The sequence below is a fragment of the Pelodiscus sinensis genome, chromosome 10 (genome assembly GCF_052426305.1).
Source record: "Pelodiscus sinensis isolate ZL-2025 chromosome 10, ASM5242630v1, whole genome shotgun sequence".
NCBI classification, from domain to species: Eukaryota; Metazoa; Chordata; order Testudines; family Trionychidae; genus Pelodiscus; species Pelodiscus sinensis.
In genome coordinates, this window is record NC_143061.1 from 56,191,629 (window position 1) to 56,211,991 (window position 20,363).

General features: G+C 60.1%; 2 protein-coding genes across 6 annotated transcripts in view; one reads left to right on the plus strand and one right to left on the minus strand.

Moving 5' to 3' along the window:
• THAP4 (THAP domain containing 4) overlaps positions 1–20,363 on the plus strand; it is a 76,096-nt gene that overhangs the window by 39,999 nt on the left and 15,734 nt on the right. The window lies entirely within an intron of this gene.
• BOK (BCL2 family apoptosis regulator BOK) lies at positions 1,504–18,171 on the minus strand. Of its 5 annotated transcripts, none has more exons than XM_075937179.2 (5): positions 18,020–18,170; positions 17,344–17,659; positions 12,241–12,369; positions 5,925–6,088; positions 1,504–2,628 (listed from the first exon to the last, which is right to left on the minus strand). In XM_075937179.2, exons 2-5 carry the CDS (start codon positions 17,564–17,566, stop codon positions 2,608–2,610), a joined length of 537 nt encoding a protein of 178 aa, XP_075793294.1. In that variant the 5' UTR covers positions 17,567–17,659; positions 18,020–18,170; the 3' UTR covers positions 1,504–2,607. The 5 variants fall into 5 exon arrangements, with proteins under 5 accessions (XP_075793294.1, XP_075793293.1, XP_075793292.2 ...); XM_075937178.2 differs by having other exon boundaries at positions 1,504–2,632; XM_075937177.2 differs by lacking the exon at positions 1,504–2,628 and adding an exon at positions 3,588–4,114 and having other exon boundaries at positions 18,020–18,171.

Sequence of the window (20,363 nt, forward strand, 5' to 3'; positions counted from 1 at the left end):
CACATTCAAGGAACCGAACCACCTTTACAAATTCCCTTAGCTGCTAGCCCTGAGTTTCCTCCCCAGAGTGAATGTGCATGGGTTTTCAGTGAGGACCCTTCTCTTATGTCTGTTCCTGCCCAAAACCTCCCACTGCAGAGGCAAGTTCCGCTTATTGTCCTGGGGTGGGGGCCCCACCCTGCACCTGACTAGAAGCCGTACTATACACACCAAGGCAGAAGTGTCAGATACAGGTAACGTAAAGAGCGCGCGAGCGATCGCCTTTCTTGGGTTCTTCACACACCAAGCTCAGTAGAATGCCCCGCTGTATCATTTCACTATCAGCAGGGTTTCCTGTTTTAATCACTGGCTGCCTGTGTACATATCCCTCTCCCCTCCCCCGCCCCGCCTACACACATTCCTCTTGAGCAATGCTGGCTTGTTTGATTTTTCTTATCTTTTTGTTATACTGCCTTAATGGGTGCATTTGTCAAGTGCCTTAATTTAGTGCATTTTTCTGTGCTAGTGCTTTGCTTACAACACCTTTGTAGCCCACACCTCAAAATGCTAGTCAAGACAAAAAAGGCAGCTAAATTGGCTGAGTTCAAGCACGGTGGGTAGCCCAGGCATTAGGAGTGATGTGGAGCTGGTCTCTGGTTGTTTAGAAACCACAGGGTACTGTACACTTAAAGGACCAAGAACTGTCTTCCCACAAAGGCTTTGAACTGCCCTGACTACAGCTACTTCTGACCCCACAGTTCCAGCAGCACAAAAACCAGATCAGCCCATGAGCTAACGGCACCCTTGACTGGGCCTCTGTTTGAATGTTTTGCTGGCACAATGGACTGGCGGGAATGTGGAAAGGCAGTCCTATCCCTCGCTGACACAGTTGTGCTGGCAGAAACCCCAGCACAAGTGTCCGTGTCTTGTGGGGGGACTTGCGGCGGCCCTGAAACAACGGTACCTGAAAACCCAGCCTTGAGCTGCATGCAGCTGCAGTGAAGGGGGTGGGGAGGCGCTGTGCTTGGGCTCTGGGGAGGCAGCTAGTAGAAAGCTGCTTGCTTTCAACATGCCTAGCGCCCAAGAGCTTTCACACCTTCAGAAGGGAAAATGCCACTTTGCCCATCTAAGCAGGGGGCAGACAGCCACCTGTCCAGGACTGAGGCATGTTACTGCTCCAGAGACACTGGTTTGGTGAGTCGTTCTGGCCCCAGGAGCAAGGCAGCTGCCAAGCTCTTGGCCCAGCACCGCTCCATTGGCAGTGCCATTGGGCCATTTTGTCAGATGTGTTAACTAACGAGCTGACACAGGTAAGCTGTAGTTTCACCAGGTGAGCTGGCTCCGGTAAATCAGAGGGGAACTCAGCACTTACTGTGCCCTGCTAATAGATTCAAATCCCAGTGCAGACAAGGCCAACTGTCGTTTTCTCATGTTAAATCCCCTTTTTCACCTGCAGTGCCCTAGGCTGAGTGTGCGTGTCTCGGCTCACTCTTGTATTTATTGAAGAAACACCCTTCTCGTCCATAGAAGCCAGCCTCCATCTATTTTTATTGTCTAGCACAAGAGAAATTGCAAGTCAGACTTCATCATAGGCTAAAGGAGAAGCATTTGTCACTTTTGGTGCAGTGTTCCCCATTCGCAGCCCGCTGCTCACTTGGGACGTCGCCACATTTCCCGCCCCACATCCCACTTACAGGCTTCTGTTCCCTCTGAATCTTCGAGAAAAATCCAGCTTCATTATCGTGCTCACACAAGGCTGCTGCTGGAGAGGTGGCACTTTGCTCTCGCCAGTTTGTTCGGCTGTGTGAGCCACGCTGATTTCTGCCCATCTTGGTTCTTGCTGGCCCTGTAAGCAGGACTCTAGGGGAAAGCGTGCTGGGGTCTGGGAGCCCCTACACTCGCAGACTCCCAGCTGCTTGGTAAGTGACCTCAGCAGGGGCATCAGCTGACGAGGGCAGCAGTCGATAATCCACCACTTCCCAGTCTCAGCCACAGTGCACTAGGCACAAGTGCCCAGCGGTCAGCGTGGGTACAAGGAGCGGATTGCATTAGCCACTGACATATGGAGAAGAGCCTGACAGGGGATTACGGGAATTAAAGGGACAAACCATGTATCAAGTGAGGGATACATTTTCCCCCGCTGCCCTCTGCCACTATGTCCCCCCTCTCCCTGACACAGAAGTGCGAGCGTACTAGGACCAGAAAATAAATATATGTACGAACTGTCACATGCAGCGCACGAGAGCTCAGCCCATCGTCTGCCCAGGGATGGGCTCTCACCTGGCTGCATCCAAGTCACTCAGCAGAACGAGGGGCTGCAAAGGGTTTCTGAGAGAGAGAAAGAAGCGCCTCCGGGCACACAGGGAAGGATGTTTGCAGCTGGGCAGCTGCTCCCTGCTGAAGGGAGAGGGGAGAAATGGTTCCATGGGTCCCGGCCTCTCCCCTTCAGCAGCAGATGGGTCTCTGGTTACCGTTCCTTCTGGCTGGGGGAAGAGCTGGGGCTTGGGGCCACGTTTGGTGTCTGGAATCATCTCTCTGGCAGCAGCACAAAGAAGACGGCCTTAAGGAAGTGACCAAAGCTACAGATGGCAGCCACGAGCCAATGGGAGCGAAGGCTGGGATCCGTGTTCACCACGCACTTTGTGATGTCTGCCTAGTGAGAAGGAAACTGAGGTAATCAGCACGCACAGTACCCAGCACGCACTGACCCGCGAGACCGTCTTACACCCGTGCCTCCTGCTGGCTGAGGCTGGGACTGGGCCCCTGCTGCCCCAACCAGCTACACCGTTCCCCCCAGCGCCTCTGGCGCCACACCCTGCAAGCTGTGAAACGCGGCCCGAAGGAACTAGCCAGCGCTGCAGGATTGGTCATCTCCTTCGACGCCATCTTCCTTCACACAGTCTCCCAGCAACCGCTGAGCAAAGGAAACTCCCCCCAGCAAGAGCCTCCTTTCAGCTCAGCTTGCTTGGACTTTTCCTCTTGCCTCGCTGTGTCCTCTGGAGCTAAGTCAGCAAACCCACCTGCCTGACTTAAAGGCATGGGAATACTGCGTGAGCTTTGTGTAGTGACATGCGCGCATTGGCACGGATGCCTCCTAGACGCGAGGGCTGATCTCAAAACCAGCTGCCCAGAACGAGCTGTAAGTAGTCAGGGGAATGTAAGCTGGCCGGGGAGGGGGACCAAACTAACAGCAAATTCAAGCTACACGGTAGCATGCCACACTGAAAACGTGAGAAGTGGGAACCTCAGAGGGCTGGAATGAACAGGATTAAACTGCACAGAAAGGTTCATCTTTGCAGAAAACCCCCCAAATGTTGATTCTACCAGCATGGTAGCTGACGTTGTGTGCTGAGTCGGGAGAGCCAGACTCTCTTTCTGCCTCTGCCATAGCTTTCCTGGCGACCTTTAGCAAATTAACATGTGGCTCCAGAAGTGGCTGTGGATTTTGGGATGCATGACAAAGCAGAGGCGTTTCTCCCAGTGCTACAGTCTTAGTCATGGTGGGCTTCCGTGTCTCAGCACCTTCGAATTTGAGCCCCCCGTGCAACTCAACTTAGTCACTTAGCGCTAGTAGCCTGTTCTCCCCAGGCCGGGATCACCTCAGTCTTCCACTTGCAGATTGGTCCATCCCGAGAGCATCCCAGCTCTCTAACAGGGCGCTCTGATTTAGGGCTTGCGCCTACTGAAGTCACTGCACGTGGAGGCACGGATGTTGGGAGCAGCACTGGGCCCAGCCGCGGGAACTGGTGTAGGAAATACTCTAGCAGCGGGAGGTGCTACACCAAGCCCCACATGAACGCCATGGTGCAGAGCCAGGGTTCCAACAGCCCTCAGCCGCAGCATCGTGAATTCCCCATGCCATGGGCTCGTTGGCCGGGCAGAGACGGGGCGTCCATGCAGCGCGCTGGCATTGCTGTGTCTGAACGGGAAGCCAGAGCTTTGGAACACACCCGCTTCTCGCTGGCCGGGTTTCCGGAATGGTCTAGGCAGCGCTGATTTGGTGACTCTAGAAAACCTGAAGGGGGAAACGGGGGAGCTCCTGCCAGCTGATTACAGAACACAGCTTCAGCGGCCTCTCACACCTTCCAGTAAAGCAGTACCGCCCACCTCTGCTCCAGCCAGCCTCCCAGCGGCACTGCAAATATTGACACCCTGAGTGACGGCTCTCGGACAGAAGGAAAAGAAGTACAAATAGCAGGGGTGGGGCGAGGAACACCAAGGGACCTCGGAGTGGGAGGAAGGCAGGAATAGGGGCGCCGGGGCATGTACAGAGCCCCTGGCCCCAGGGGGATGCTCACAGACCCTCCCTCCCCCCACTATGGTGAATGGGAGATGAAAGGGTCCTTGACCAAAGGCGTGTGCCCATGGAGACATGGCCATGCTGCAGAACGCGACTATCTGTAGCTCCCGCTCCTCCAGAAGGTGACTGTCACGCATCAGTCAGGCACCACGTTTGTTGCAAGGCATCTGCATGGCTGAGGTCACTGTGGGCCTGATTCTGCCACTGGGGCGACTGAAGGGACAAGGAGGGTGAGGTGCTGAGGTAATGCCTCAGCCCACCGCATCGCACTAACATCCTGGGACGGGCACGGCTACAGCCGCCCTCCTCTGCACGTCTCGCCTCAGGCCGGTGTCTGCCCGGGCTCACCGAGAACAGCGCTCCAGCTCAGCGCATTCTTGTGTCATTGGTCTGTGCAGTCCAGAGAGGGGCACGCTGCCTCTCGCAGCTCTCCTGCTGACAGGCCCCTGGGGCCGGCGAGCCCTGGCTGTGCCCTGCTTCTTTCCAGCACTGTTGGGTTGACAGCACTGAAGCCTCATGCTAAAAGAGCCAACATGTACCTGAGAAAGTGTAGAGGGGAGCACTTCAGAGCTGTTCTTTAAATCCTTCCAAACACTGCTTAGCAACTGGCTCTCCTCTGCTGGCACTAGCGTGTAGCCCTGGACTTAGCTCTACCCACGGGGCTGTCCAGGCGGGGAGCTCCTCCCAGGAGGGCTGACACCCGGGCCTGACCTTTTCCTTACTGCTTTCCCCCATGGTGGGGAGGGGAGCCTGCTGTGGCTGCCTTTCGGAGGTCCCTTCAGGGGTTTCCTGCACCAGCCCGGAGTTCGGGCCCCTCCTGGCAGCCCCCTGCCTAGAGTGGGCAAGTGAGCTGAGGCGGGTGCAAAGGAGAACCTTGGATTCCAAGCCAAGACAGATGACAGGCAGGGCAGGCAGCCGCCGAAAGGGCCTCTGGAGCCGCCGTTGCGTCTTGGCCAGCTTGTGAGCAGGGCTGGGACGTCTCCCACAGACATGCCCTGGCGAAGAACATGCTGAGAAGCAAGTGCAGCCTGGCCGAGGGCTGGCAGCAGGCCCCTGCTCAGCAGAAACCCGGTCTTGCCTCCTTCCTCTAGGCCAGGGCCAGCTACTCCTTGGCAGGCGGCGGAGCACAGACAGCAGCTGCAGTCTAGTGGTTTGATGCACCACGTTGCAGCGCCTGGTTTTCAAACTAAGGGACCAGCAGCCAGTCTAAATCTGCTGTGCCTTGGAGAGAGTCTATCTGAGCCGGTGTTCAGGCACTCCCCCGACCCGGTGAGAGCTGGGACCACCCAACTCGGGGGCAGCTCCCCTGCTGACTAAACGCAAGGCCAGGGTTTGGTTGTGCCCCGACAACGGGATGTGCCTGGAGTGGGATTGCGCCTCATAACACCATACGGAAAGAGACAGAATTACCAGGCAGGTGAAGGGCCCGAGCCCCCCTCCCGGAGCGCTCCCCGCACAGGGCCAGCCCTGCAGGAACTCGGCAGTGCTGAGGCCACTTCTGGGGCGCACAGAACGGCTGCAGTCCGGCCGGAAGGGAAGCTTGTGGAAACCGGTCGCTTAAAGGCTCCCTCGTGGTTTCATGCACCGGGAACAGCCCCGCCATTCGTTCCCAATGCAAAGCAAGCGAGAAATGCACCCCTCTTACCCAGCCTCCTCGCCTTTTCAGCCACGTCACCAAGGACTTGCGGACAAACTCGCCCAGGCAGTCCACGATGATGTGCACCATTGCGGGCTGGGCCTGCCTGACGCAGTCCACCGCCAGCCCGGCCGCCACAGCGTAGAGGGACACCACCTTGCCCCAGGTTATGCCTGCAGGAAGAAGGGAGCGTGTCAGCCTTGCCACCGAGGGGGTTCTCTCTGGATGGCTGTGCTGCCCTCCTAGCTCAGCTCAACAGCAGGGCATCCTCCCGCGCCAGGGAGAACAGCCTCAGGTGCGGAGCTGGGGGCAGTGGGGCCCCTGACAAGAGCAGAAGCAAGGGGATTAGCACACCCAGTGCAGCAGTGTGCAGAGAGCTGGCCGGCCAGCCCGCCAAGCCCTGGCTGGTGCACCGGTAGGGATGTTAGAGATCGGTTAATTGAACATGAGTTCTTATTGGTCACTCGACTATCTATAGTGTGCAGGGGTGGGGCCAGCAGCTAGTGCGCTCCCACCCCACTCCCAAAGAGCCCCCCCCTTCCCTCCGCGCTGCTGCCTCTGATACGGAGGCAGCAGATGGGGTGCCAGGCAGGAGCTGGTCCACGAGGGGAGCCAGTTTAAAACCAGCTCTCCCTCGTGGATGGGCTGCCTGGCGCCCTGCGCTGCTGCCTCTGCTACAGAGGCAGCAGCAACCCCTGTCCCGGGGCGGGCTCCCGGACCTGGTGCGAGCCGGAACTGAGCCGGGCTGCCCGCCTGGCTCCTAATGCCCTTTCAATGCAGAGCTGCAGTGGGGGTAGGTCCAGGACCCGGCGCAAGCCAGGACTGAGCCAGCTGCTGGCCAGCCTATTCACACATTTCCTGGCCGGGGCGGGGGATGCATGTAGTCTACAGCAGGGGTCCCCAACCATTTGGAGCTGCCAGGGGGCAGGGCCGTTCACCTGCCGGGTGCCAGAGAGCGGGGACACTCGCGAGCCCGGGGGCAGGGCCGCGCATACGCCACACCCCCATGAGCCATGTGCCTGGGGCCAGCAACCCCATGCACCGCGTGGCCACGGGTGGGGCCGCCCATTCACCGCAAGCCTGGGGCTGGCGCCCTCCAGAGCTGCGCGCCCAGGGCCGGCACCCCCCCATAGCTGTGCACCTGGGGGCGGGGCGGCCAATTTGCCACGCGCCCAGGACTGGTGCTCCCCATGCGCCGAGCAGCCAATTTGCCGCACACCTGGGCCTGGTGCCGCATATGAGCAGCGCGCCTGGGGCTGACACCACGCATGCGCCACGTGCCTGGGGCAGGGCCAGCCCCGAGCACTTGGTGGGTGCACACAAATGCCCCCACACAGGCAGCGTTGGGGACCACTGGTCTTCAGCATTCACGGATAAGCTTTGCTCGTCGGGTAGTTAAGTGGTTAGGAGACTACCCTGTGGCAGCTCCGGTGCACCGGGCACAGCTGGTGTTACTGCGGCCCAGCGCTGCACCAGTGGAGCGCCGCGAGGAGCTAGCCCTGCTCAGTGCACTCCGGGGGCAGGCGTGTGATGTGCCGAGTGTTACGGCACCCGGGGCCCCAGGCCCTGCCTGGCACTGCAGCTCCGCTGGGACGTCGCCAGGCCAGGCGTCTTAGCCAAGTCTGGCGCACAGCAAAGGGGCCTGGGGGCCTGCGTTCCCTTGAAAGGGAGCTGAGGACGCAGGCCGAGGGCAGCACTGGGAGGCGGAGAACGAAATGCTGGGATCCAGCCCTGCAGCGCCCAGGGTGAACGGCACAGCACAGCCGAGGGGGGAGGGGGGATGCTGGTCAGTTATCTAATCTCCCCAACAGCAGAGCTTCCTGCAAGTCTGACCTGCCAGAAGCCAGCGCCCCTGGAAACCGTCCCAGCCACATTCATCTTCCTGGCCTGTCAGCACGGCTGATAAGCGCCCCGCAGCCATCCGCTCAGCACTGGGCACAACCCCCGCCCCCGCCGGACAGCCCCAGCCAGAGATCAGACAGCCCGGGCAGGGCGGGAGGGGAACCCTGACCCGGAAGGTGAGGGTTGCCCGTCCCGGCAAGAGATGCGGTTCGGCACAGCGGCGCTGTGCAGCCCTGCGTGCAGGAGGGACACCTCCCCGCTGCTTTGGGGTTGTGGCCAGTGGGTAACGAGCAGGCAGCGCGCCATCTTACAGCTCCAGAGCCCCTCCATGCAGCAGGCAGAGCCCACAGGCAGTGCCAGACCTTGCCGAGAAGCCCCCCAAAGGGGCAAGGAACCATCTTATTCAGCGTATTTCAGGTGTGGAAAGGAGACGCACCAAGGACAAGGAACTGGATGTGCTCAGTTCAGACACACGCACTGGCCGGTGCAGTGTTTCCGCCTTCAGAGCCTTCCAAAGCCACCAACCCGAGATGCTGGTGCACTAGGGCCAGACTCAGCAGGCTTGGTACATTGGCGTGCCTCTTCTCGCCTCCGCGTGTCCTCCCCGCATTGCACCGTGCGTGAATTTCAACGGAGTCCCGGGATAATTCTACCCTGTGGCCAAAGAGATCCACAGGGGGTTCTGTGGAGCGTGAAGCCTGGGCGTGAAAACAGGCCCCTCTTCACACTGCTGGAACATGTGAAACAGAATTCCTCTCTGCATGTGTCTGACGAGAGGCTGTTGGCTCGTCCTGAGAGCTCCAGAGAGCTCTCGGCTGGGAGTCCTGGTGATACTAACCCGGCTGCAGTTCAAGTCCCCCCACCAACCCTGCTTCTCTGGGAGCAGAAGGCAGGATCATGTCCCAGAGTGGCAGCCATTTGATCCATGTTTGTTATTAGAGTAGCCAGGAGAGCCCCAGCAGGGTGTGCGCCCCGCACCCCAGTGGCATGCTCAGCTGCCTGATGCATCACTGAGAGAGCCACGGGGGAGTGGGGGGGCTACGAAGACCACACAACAGAAGAGCCACAGCCAGTGGGTGCACAGGTGTCTGTGCCCTGAAGGAGATGCTACTCCCCAGCCATCTAATAGGCCCGTCAGAATTCTTCAGGGCCCCCCATTCATGACATCTGGGGTCAGAAGCGCTGCTGGTGCATGCAGACCATGTTGCAGCCAGGCGGCAAGTGTGGGGTCGGCAGTGGGCACCTGAGCAACTGCCCCTCCACCCTCCCAGGCAGCCCCATGCCACAGCCTGGCACAGTTACTTCAGGCTGGCACGGGGCAGCGCTCACAGAAGTCCCTGTTCCCCACTTTCACAGGGTCCATGCTCCATACAGCAGGGCACAGACTGCCGGCCCCCTCCCCTGGCTCGCGATGCTAAAGCCACCGTGACCCCACCAGGCCCCGTCATGCCATCCCGACCACGAGAGCTGGGCGAGCGTCTGGCCCTGCTCAGCAGACACGGTGCCTGTCTCTAGCCAGACGCGCTGGCCCCGCAGCTCACACACTGCCCGTGGCCCCATCCACGCCGCCGGAACCGCCCTGCTCCTCTACACGTGCTATCAAAGCGAGGCCAGAACCTCCCACCGCGGGAAGTGGAAAACCTGGCCAGAGGAGAGGCCTAGAACCACAGCCAGCCCTGCGCACAGCCGCCCTAGGGACTGGGACTGGGACTAGGCCTCCCCTCCCCAAGGCCGCAGAAGACATGAAAAGCTGCCTGGAATGAGACGGTTTTATTTATTTTAAGTAGCAGCCTTGCAGCCAGCCGTGGAGCTGGAGGTATGTAAATACTGGCTAGCCAGGCCCCGGGGGGGGGGGGGGGGGGGGGGGGGGGGGGGGGGGGGGATGGAGGAAGGGTTGCTTGGGGCCATCTTCCCTGGAGAGAGCAAGGGAGGCCAGCTGACAGTCGGGTCTGGCAGTGTGGGCTCACTCCACACAGGCGTCCTTGGCCTATTTCAATAAAGCTCAGAGCAGGACTCGCAATTCCGCTCTACAAGCAGCCACGTTTCGGCAGCCAGAGGGGCACCCCCGGCACACCACAGCCCCCTCCGAGGAGCTCTGCTCACCTAGAGGGACAGCGGCACATAAGTGCGCAAGGGTGGCTGGCTGGCGGCTGGGTTTCCTGAGGTCTGCAAGAGGAGACAGCAAAGCGACAAGCACTTCGCACTGCCTGCCCACGAGAAGGGCGTGGCTGTGCTCCACTGCAGCAGGGGCCACCCCAGAGCCACGCGGGACAAGGGAATGAGTGAGGGCAAGACTGACTCCTTCGGAGAGGAAAAGGCCTGTGTCCTGGGGCCATCCCCACAGTGACTCTCGAGTCTTTCAGGTTCCCATGGAAAAGCCCTTCCTTTGGGGATTTCTTTGGCTGGCTCCAGCGAGCCTGGGCCTGACGCTAACGCCCTGAAATCAAGGGCAAGTCTCCTGCTGCGCCAGATGAGCTGAGCCCCCCACGTTCAGCACAGAAGCCGGGCTGGAGCAGAGAGCCTGGCTGGCACACGGGGTGTGTTTGCCAGGGCGCAGCTCAGATAACGTGCCATGCTCAACGCCTGCGGGCTGCCGAGGCCACAGGCCTGTTTATGAAGGTTTTCACCCTTTTTCCTTGCTTGAACTTCCGCACCCAGCTGCTTTTAGGGGGCCAGCTCTCCATAGGCTGCAATTCTTCACGCCACGCTAACAGGAGGGTACCCTAAGGAAGTCTCTCTCCTTTCACCCTGGCTGCTCGTGGGATCTGCTGCTGCAGCCGTTCGTGCCCAGACTCGGCAGCTCTTTGCAAAACCTGAGCCCCCCCCCCGTACAGACACAAGCGCCCAAGTTCTCGGTATGAGCTCGAAAGCCTGTCTCTCGCCAGTAGGTCCCAGAAAGCAAAGGTAGCGCTGGGCTTGTCTCGCTGAGACTGACATGGGGCAAGTCATTGCTTTGCCTAGGGGTGGGGAGCCGGGGTGCGCTGGGGGGGGTAAGAGTGGCGTAGGAGAGGAGATGGGATAAAGGGCAAGAGAAACCGCCTAGCAGACAGGTCTGGGGGGGCAGCTAAGCAGCTCCTCCGGCCAGACCTGGGCGATTTAAGGAAGAAGCTGAATGCTAAGTAGCAGAGTTTGGACCAGTCTGTTCCCAGCACTGAGCCGAGAGCGGTTGGCTCCGAGGACTCAGACAGGGTCAGATCTGTCGTCTCCCCCCTGCATTCCAGACCACGGCACGTCCGGCCGCCTCAGGCGCAGCCCTGTGCTTTGCTGCATTGGGGCAGACTTGCAGTTTGCAGCGTGGATCCCGGAATGGGAGATTCTGCACAATCCCCCCCCCCCGCCAGAAATGCCTGTGACTAGCCGAGAGGAGTGTCACTCGCTGCACGGCTAGCGCTGCCGGTCTGCTCATGGGTGCTTGGCGGGGGCGTCCGGGAGCGCCTCAGCTGCCCCAGTGGCACAGGAAGCAGCAACGCGGTGGTGGGCGCACGGTGGGGGAGGTGCAAGGCTTAGGGAACCCTGGGACCAGGCCTTGGTCTCAGAAGCCGGGGGAGCAGCCTGGCAGGCCTGTCTCAGGAGCCAAGAGCCAGGCCCCTGGTTCGGAAATCCTGGGCTTAGCGGAACATGCAAAGAAACCGCCCGGGCTCCTTTTACCAGTCGCTGGCCTTAGGAGCCGTCAGGGCTCAGCTGGGCCCCTATTCAAGCTCCTAGAAACATTTCCAAAGCCACCCCAGGTTCTCCCCGGCCACCGGGCTGGGGTGCTAAGATCGCTCAGCGTCACCGAGTCACGAGCAGGGACCTGCGTGGGAGGGGCTGGCGCTGCACTCTGGGAAGGGGCGGAGCCTCAGGCAGAGGGGGCGGGGCCAGGGCAGCCTGCCCTCTGTGCTGCCCCCAGCCCGGAGAGCCACCCGGAGTCCGGCTGCAATTAACGGGCTCATGGCTCCGCCGCCGCCACAGAAGCAGCATCAGCATCCGGGAGCCCCCAACCCCAGGGCAAGAGCCCCGTTTGCTCCCCCTACGCAGACGGAGCACCCACCGTTCTCTCCTCCCCCCTTCGCACAGCGGTCGTGTGCGCGCAGCCCCAGCTGCCACGGCAGAGTCAGCCTCGTCTGGGTCAGCGCCCCGGGGCGGGACTGCCGAGCCACCACCCGCTGCTGCAGCCAAGTGAACCCTGCAAACAGCCGGGCACACGGGGCTCTGCCACGGCCGGGCAGGTGCTCCTTGGGCCACCCCCAGACTCAGCCATTTGCCCCCTCTGTCCAGCACCCGTCTCCTTTCCCGGCCAGCCTGCGCACGGGCCGGTCGTGTGGCGCCAGGCAGGGAAGCAGAGTGACTCCGGTACGAGGCCACGGGGCTCCTCCTGGGAGGAGGGGAAGAGCCTCTGGGATGCGAGCGGGAAGGGCCCAGCCAGGGCCATGCCGAAGACAGAGCCCAGCTCCATGCAGGCCCGCAGCGCCGCGCTCAAAGCCAGCCCAGACGGGCTCGGTACCTGCTGCGAAGATCTGGGCGGCCACCGCCAGGAAGGCGTCAGTCACCACGCTCTCGGAGTGCAGCGCGATGTTCAGCTGGCGGGCGACGTTGCGATAGACGTTGGGGCGGATGTACTCCAGCTCGTCCCCTGGAACCGGCACAGAGTCAGCACGCGGCCAGCACGGACACTGCCTCCCCTCCCCTGCCAGCCCAGCCCCCACCCGCCAGGCGACGCTCCCATCCCCACTCCAGTGCGGGGGCCATGCAGGGGCGGCTGGCAGCAGCACCCCCGGTTCTGGGCCACTTGGCCATTGGCACAGGTGCCTGTGAGCCTGGCCTAGCTGGGGAATAGCCAGGGCAGCCCCCCTCCCCCGGAGCCTCTGCTGCCTCCCACGCACGGCCCCAGTGCGGCATGTGGCGGGGCTCCCCTGTGCTGCTGGCGCCCAGGGGAGCAGCACGCACCTGCTTCCCGGCAGAACCGCAGCCCTGCGGCAGGGGGAGTTGGATGGGTCTGGCTCTGCTCAGCCCTGGTCCCTCCGCTCCCTGCCAGGCCTGGCCACAGACGGGGGTTTCTTCTCCCCAGCAGGTGCAAAAGGAGCCCTGAGGCGCAGACGCCTTTTAGCTCCCCGGCACAGCCTCTTCTGCCCTTCCTGACGCCTGGGGCTGGGGCTGGGCGGCGCTCAGCAGGCGGAGCGAAGAGAGTTCCGCTCTGGCACACGGCGGTGGGCACCGAGGGCCGTGGGGAGCCCTGTGCGCTTTGCACCGGCCCGGCTGACACACTCAGGCCTCCAGGGAGTTCTCCAGGGCGGCGCCCGGGGCTGGCACTGCCACGAAGGCCACCAGCAGACGTGCCGATGGATTGTGCTGCGGGACCCTGCTAGCCCCCCCCCCCCCAACATGCAGGTCTCTGCCCGGGCCTGTAACCCGGCCAGCCTGGCTGAGGAGAGCAGGGCGGATGTGGTGGCCCAGGCCTCGGCGTGGCTCAGTAGCCAGTGGAGCAGGCCCCTGGGCGCTTGCCCAGGCTGCCAGGTCTTCACTGCTGCCGGGACCTGCACAAGTGGGGGGGGGGGGGGGGAGATCAGCATAGGCGGCAGGGAGGAGGCAGGATTCTCTGACCAAAGGACGGACTCCGGCCGTGCCGCCAACCCTCCCCCCATTTCCCAAGCTCTGACATCAGTGCTCAGATAGCGAAGCAGGCAACCCCCAGCTTCCCAGTGCCAGCCCTCGGCGGGCCATTGTTCCACACGCTGACTAGCAAAGGAAACCCCGCACTGCGTGGCTGAGGCTGATAAGAGGGAATGTTCCAGGAGAGCTGCTCCCTGTCCCGGGGTTACTCGGCCTCCCCCTCCGAACATGAGGGACCAAGGCAGAGCCCCCCGGGCCAGCTGAACGTGGCCTGGGGCAGGCAGATGGGAACGCTGTTATTCTGCGCTGCTGGTCCCCTGGAGGCCTACAGGCAGTGCCCGGTGCTATACACCACACGCAGCAACAGTCTGCTAACTAGACTGAGGCGCTAAATATGCAGACAAGGAAAACAAAGGGACAGAGGGGAAGAGATCCCCCAAGGTCCGTCAGCTGGGGATGTTACCCTGGTCTCCTTACTGCCCTGCCAGCTCCTACCCCCTAGGCCAGCTGCTTCTGAGAGCAGGCGGGAGCCTTCTGCCTCCGCACTCCGCTGGGATTATGTGTAAGGAGCCTTGTGACCGCAGCAGTGAAAGCGACTTGTCAGCTTTTCGTCCCCGGAGAGCAGCGACTTGGCCGGCCCCTTGGCTCTAGCGAGCGTGGGACCGGGCCATTTTAAACGGGTGCCAGACAGCGTGGACGCACCAGCTGAGCTGCATGTGGTTTGTGTCACTTGCCAGAGTAAGAACAGCACTGTCACCCGGGGTTCAATCAATGTAGCGACACAGCCGCAGAGCTGAGGGTCCCTGCGCTTCGGCTACTCCCCCTTTGTCAGTGAACACACACGCAGCCTGCCCTGTGCTGGACTGTCTGGGACAGGGGCCTAGTGCCCCACGTAATGGAACGAGGCCACGGATCCCTCGGGCACTGAACTGCTACCACGTGGCCTGTGGCCTCCCAGCCTCTCCTGCGTTGCACCTCTTCTCTGACATTTTCAAAACGCTTTACGGCGTGGACTAGATGAGCCTCGCTACAGCCCTACAAGGTAGGCAGTACAGCCGTCTCAGCTAGGCAGGCCCGTGACTGACTGAGGGAGCCGTGGGCAGTGCCGGGAAAGGACACAGTCCTCCGCTCTAGTTACCGAGTGGGGATGCGAGTTCGCCGCTCCCCTGACCAGCTGCTGGGCTGTCCAGCCCCCTTTGGCACAGCCTTGCCACCACCCGTGAGAGGAGACGTCATCCCCGTGAAGCAAAGTTTCCTTAAAGGAGCCGTTTTCACAGACCCCCTCCCCCCGCCGCTCGTGGGCGAGGGTGGCAGCAGCTCCTTAGCGAGCACCGCGTCTCAGCCCGCGCCACCGAAAGCGCCAGCAGGAGCCACTGCCAGCTGCAGCGCTTCGGTTCCTGGGGACCACCGTGAGCTCACTGGCAGGGGGCTGCCAGCTTCCTGCGGGCCCCTGGGCCAGGAGCGGGGCGGCACGGTGCTCCGGGAAGGGATGGGGCCGGGGCAGCCCACCCTCAGCACTCCAGTGGGGATTTAAAGGGCCTGGGGCACTGGGCGTCAATGACAGCAGCGGTGGCCAGGAGCTTTTTGCCCCTTTGAATTGCCACGCCCCAGGGCAACCACTCCCTTCACGCGCCCCCGGCAGTGGGCCTGCTCACCGGGCCTACTCAGCAGCGCATCGTGCTTGCTCGCCGGCTCCCCGCGCTAGGGACACTCTGCTCCCTCACTCCAGCACCCACCGGCAGGGCACAGCTAGCCTGGCTGGCTGGACCAGGTTGGGGCTCAGGCTCCTGCCACGTGCCTGGGGACAGCAGGGCTACGTCTAGACTGGCAGGATTTTCCGCAAATGCTTTTAACGGAAAAGTTTTTCCGTTAAAAGCATTTGCGGAAAAGAGCATCTAGATTGGCACGGACGCTTTTCCCCAAAAGCACTTTTTGCAGAAAAGCGTCCGTGCCAATCTAGACGCGGTTTTGCGCAAGAAAGCCCCGATCGCCATTTTCACCATCTGGGCTTTTTTGCGCAAAACAATACCGCGTTGTCTACACTGGCCCTCTTGCGCAAATGCTTTTGCACAAGAGGGCTTTTGCCCGAACGGGAGCAGCATAGCATTTCCGCAAGAACACTGACAATCTTACATGAGATCGTCACTGTTCTTGCGGAAATTCAAAAGGCCAGTGTAGACAGCTGGCAAGTTTTTCCTGCTTTTGCGGAAAAACCTGCCAGTCTAGACGCAGCCCAGGAGTTTACCCCCTTGTGCTGCAGTTGGCTAGTTACAGCAGGAAGAGGAAAGGTGAGCAAAAGGCCGTGTGGGCAGCAGTGTGTCTGAACAAGTGAGCAGGAAGCGAATGCACAGCTTAACGCGGAGGAGGATTCCCCTGGCATCCTCGCTCTGCGGCTCCATTCCAAGCGGAGAAGCCAAGTTCTGAGGACTATCCGCCAAACCCTTCCATCTGAACATAAGCACAGTAACAGGACAGTCGTCAAGGAGACACCTTCAAATTCCGTCTGCCATCTGCTCGCCCTACAAAACACTCTACAAAGCGCCCATTCGACCCACCCGAGCAGATGGGGGAAGAAGAGAAGACCAAAAAGGTGAAAGGGAATGGAAGGACAAGGAAAGACAAGACTGACGGCAGAAGAGAGGAAAAGCCAAAACAGGAGAGAAGCATACACCAGGGAGAGAGGAACTTGGAGATACAAAATAAATGAAACACTAGAAAAGGGTAAAAAATTCATCCGAGAGGAAACCTCCGCCTGTAAAACAAAGACCAAAGACAATAGTCAACAGGAAGGGAAGAGGGAGAGAGACAGCGTTCCTTGTAAGTTGTTTGCTTGTGCAGCCACCCAGGCAAGGTCCAAATGCTGCCCAGCTGATTAGCAGAGCGCCACACTTAGGTGTTTGTTTCTACTGGTGGTGCACATGCCTCAGTGCACATAGCAATATTATTCTGCACATGAATGCAACAAATTGCACAGAGATGGAAGAGAGTTGAGGGATTTGCATCAGAGAGAAACTGGGGGAAATATTGGTCTACATCAGTATTTCCCAATTTTATTTGGCCACGGAACCCCTAGAGTTGCCTTAAAAAAAAAAAAAAAAAAGAGGCAAAAAAAAGCCCTCGCCATGGCTCTGTCTCTTTAACAGGGGGTGGGGGAGTGCCGGCTCTTCGCGGAACCCTTGCTTTCGCTTCGCGGATCCCCAGGGTTCCCCGGAGCACCAATTGGGAAACACTGGTCTACATCCTCAGCCCATGTGAGGGCTTTCCCTACATTACTGGGAGAGTGGAGATTGACACTGCAGAGTGTGATCTCTTGGGGTTCTGTAGTGGGTCTAGTAAGGACCCGCTAACCTGCCCCTCTGACTATGGCCTTCCACGGGGTCACGAGGAGTGTGTCTCCCATGTGACTTTCAGACAACAAAGGCTCAACCTTAGTAGGGTGGGAACAAAGCCCACAGCAAAGGCCCACTCCCTGCCCGAGGGAGCGACTGGGGAAAAAGCTGGTGGACAGTCGGGGGCTGACGGTCACACTTCGTTACTGAAATGCAGCCAGGACAGGACTCCCTCCTGCACACAGGCCAAGCAAAGTTCCCTACAGCTCGGACACCCCTGACCCAGGGCCCAGATTTCCCACGGGCAGGTACCGGGATCAGACCACAGTCTGGCACTGGCCTGTCGCGAAGCTGCTGAATGCAAACGGGAATGCCGGGAACAGAGACAATGGGCTTGATCCTGCCCCCGCTGAAGTCAGGGGCAAAACTCTTGTCAAGCTTTAACTGGTGCAGCAACAAGCTCGTGTGTCCCCAGAGAGGCCCAGGAAACAGCTCTCCAGACACTCGATCCAGCGGGAGGCAAAATGGGACCCCGTCTGCAGAGAATGCCGCCTCATTCCTTAAGCAAATAAGGTCTTGGCCATGCCCGTTCAGGGCACCCTCTTGGCACCCAGCACTCCCTGCCTTGTGCCGGCCCATGAGCTACTCAGAAGCCCCCTGCTGCTTACCTAGCTGCAGAAGCACGCTGGACACCTCAGCCAGCCTGCCACCAGGGGTGGGTGCGTTGTGCTCTGCTTTGCTCCAGCCCAGGCTGGCCCGGAGCAGCCGGGAATGGATGTAGTCTCTGCAGAGCACCTTGGCCTGGGACACCAGCTCCTTGTCGGTGGGCGACCGGTCAAACACCTCCATCACCTCCGCAGCGAAGACCGAGGAACGGCGCAGCACCTCCATCCCCGGCCGCCGGATTCACCCGCTCCCGGGCCCCAGAGCCTGCAGCGATTGGGGGGCCAGGGGGCCAGCTCAGCGCCTTCCTCAGTTTCCCTGCTGGAGAAGTGCACGTGGAAATCGGTCAGCTGCCCCGAGAGAACCCAGGAGCGCGGGCCGGGGGAGCCAGGGTGCGCCGCTCCACCGCCAGACCCCACGCCCGGGCGAAGGGGCCAGGCCCTGCAGTGCCCGGGGTGGGCTGGCGCCACGGCCCCCTCTGCCCCCCGCTTTGCGACCCAGCAGCCGAGACACGGAACGGGGAGACCCTGGAGCCCAGCCCGTGCGGACCCGCGGTGCCATTTCCCACCGCCCGGCTCCAGCCCGGGGCGTTGCGGTGCCGGGCTGCCCGGGCAGGCAGGTCCCGCCTCCGGGCGCCGCAGCCGCAGCCTGGTGCCGGGGGCGCCCTGCGCGGGGTCTCACCTGGCAGGAGCCGCGGGCACGAACCCGCCGCGCCGGGGCTGCTCGGCCGCAGAAGGCGCCGCTGCCCGGCGCCGCCAGCCGCCGCCTGCCGCGCTGCAGCCAGGGTGGGGGGAGGCCGCCGGCCGCAGCCTTGTAGGGAAGCGGAGCGGGGCGGAGCGGGGCGGGGCGCGAGAACCCCGCCCCTTAAGGGGGCCCGGGGCCGTGGCTTGAGCAGGGCGCGAGGAGCGTTTGCGGGGAGCGCTGGGGAGGAGCCAGGCGCAGCGCGCAGGCAGCACTGTCCTGCCCATCACAGCCTCCCTGCTGTGCCAGTGCGGCCAGGGCTGGGCACTCTCTCTGGCGCACACCCCTCAGCCACAGCCCGCCCCTTGTGCACCGCAGCGCGCTCGGCTACTTGGCAGGGGATGCGCCACAGGGACTGGTGACTGTTTACGCCCGCCCCCGGTATGAAGGGATGGGCCCAGGGCAAGTCACAGGCCCCAAGTCCAGCCGTCCCCTCTCGCAGGCCTAACAGTGAGGTGTCACTAGGCAGCAAGTATTCTTGCGCAAGAGGCCAGTGTAGACAGGCAGCGTTAATTTCTTGCACAAGAAAGCCCAATGGCTAAAATGGCCATCGGCGCTTTCTTGCGCAAGACAGCGTCTACACTGGCACGGATGCTTTTGCGCAAAAGCACATGCCAGTGTAGACGCTCCCTTGTGCAAATACTTTTAATGGAAAAACTTTTCCGTTAAAAGTATTTGCGCGAAATCATGCCAATCTAGACACAGCCTATGTGTGCAACTGACTATGCCCTCCTAAGCGTAGCACTCTGCACTTGTCCTTACTGAATTTCTGCCTGCTTATTTCAGACTCTTCTCTAGTCTGTCAAGATCATTTTAAATTCTGAGATTAGCCCTTGCGACCCTCCTATCTTGGTATTCCCTCACAAAGAGGTGTATTCTCTAAAAGCCATGATCTCCTCATTTGGGAAGATACTGAACCGGACTCAGGCTAGGTCCATGCACAACCCCACTGACTCTGCCCTCCCGGATTGCTTGTGAGCCATTTGTGCACTGAGTGTGCTTTTCCAACTTTCATCAAGGCAATCTTTCCCTAGTTTGACAGGGTCACATGATGCAGGACCAGAAGCCTTACTGAAGTCAAGGGATAGCACATCTACTGCTTTCCCTCTTTCCACGATGCGTGTTACCCTGCCAAAGGAGGGTACTAGGCGGGTTTGACAAGTTTTTCTTGGCAAGCCGATATTTACTGTTACTTATCACCGTATTTCCTTCAAGGTGCTTACAGGCTGACTATTTGCTCTATTATCTTTCCAGGCACAGAAGTTAGGTTGGTTGATCTGTATTTCCCTGGGTTGTCCTTAGTCCGCTTTTTAGAGCTGGATACTATATTTGTTCCTTTTCAGTCCCCTCAGATCTCTCCCGTCCTCCTCCAGTTCTCAAAGATAATTGCTAATGACTCAGATTTCTTCAGCCAGTTCCTTGCGCATGTTAAGAAGTTCACTTGGCCCTGCCCATTTGAGGTCATCCAGCTTGTCTAAGTAAATTCCTAACTTGCTCTTTTCCTATTTTGGCCTCACATGCTGCCCCCTTTATGCTGATGTTTGCTGTGCTCGTTATCTAGTCACTGCTAAAGTTTTGGGTGAAAACAGAAACCAACGAGTCATTAACACACTTTGGCCACTGGTGCGTTTTCTGTTGGTGTCTTTTTCTTCTTATTGAGTAACGGGACTGCCCTGCTCTTGGGCCTTCTCTTGCTTTTCAAAGAAGTGTAAAATGCTTTCATAGAAGCATAGAACCCCAGGGCTGGACGAGACCTCAGGAATCATCGAGTCCAGACCCCTGCCCAAAGCAGGACCAACCTCAACCTAGACCTCCCCCACTGCAACTTGAACCCATTGCTCCTCGTTCTGTCAGCTGCCACCACTGAGAACAGCCTCTCTGGAACCCCCCTTCAGGTAGTTGAAAGCTGCTACCAATTCCCCCCTCACTTTTTTCTTCTGCAGACTAAGTAAGCCCAGATTCCTCAGCCTGTCCTCGTAGGTCATGTGCTCCAGCCCCCTCATCATTTTGGTTGCCCTCCGCTGGACCCTCTCCAATGCGTCCACATCCTTTCGATAGTGGGGGGGCCCAGAACTGGACACAATATTTCAGATGTGGCCTCACCAGTGCTGAATAAAGGGGAATAATCACTTCTCTAGATTTGCTGGCAATGTTTCTCCTAATGCACCCCAATATGCTGTTAGCTTTCCATTGACTCATAGCCAGCTTCTCTCATCCTTGGCAATCCCCAGGTCCTTTTCTGCTGAACTGCTACTTCGCCATTTGGTCCCCAGCCTGTACCAAT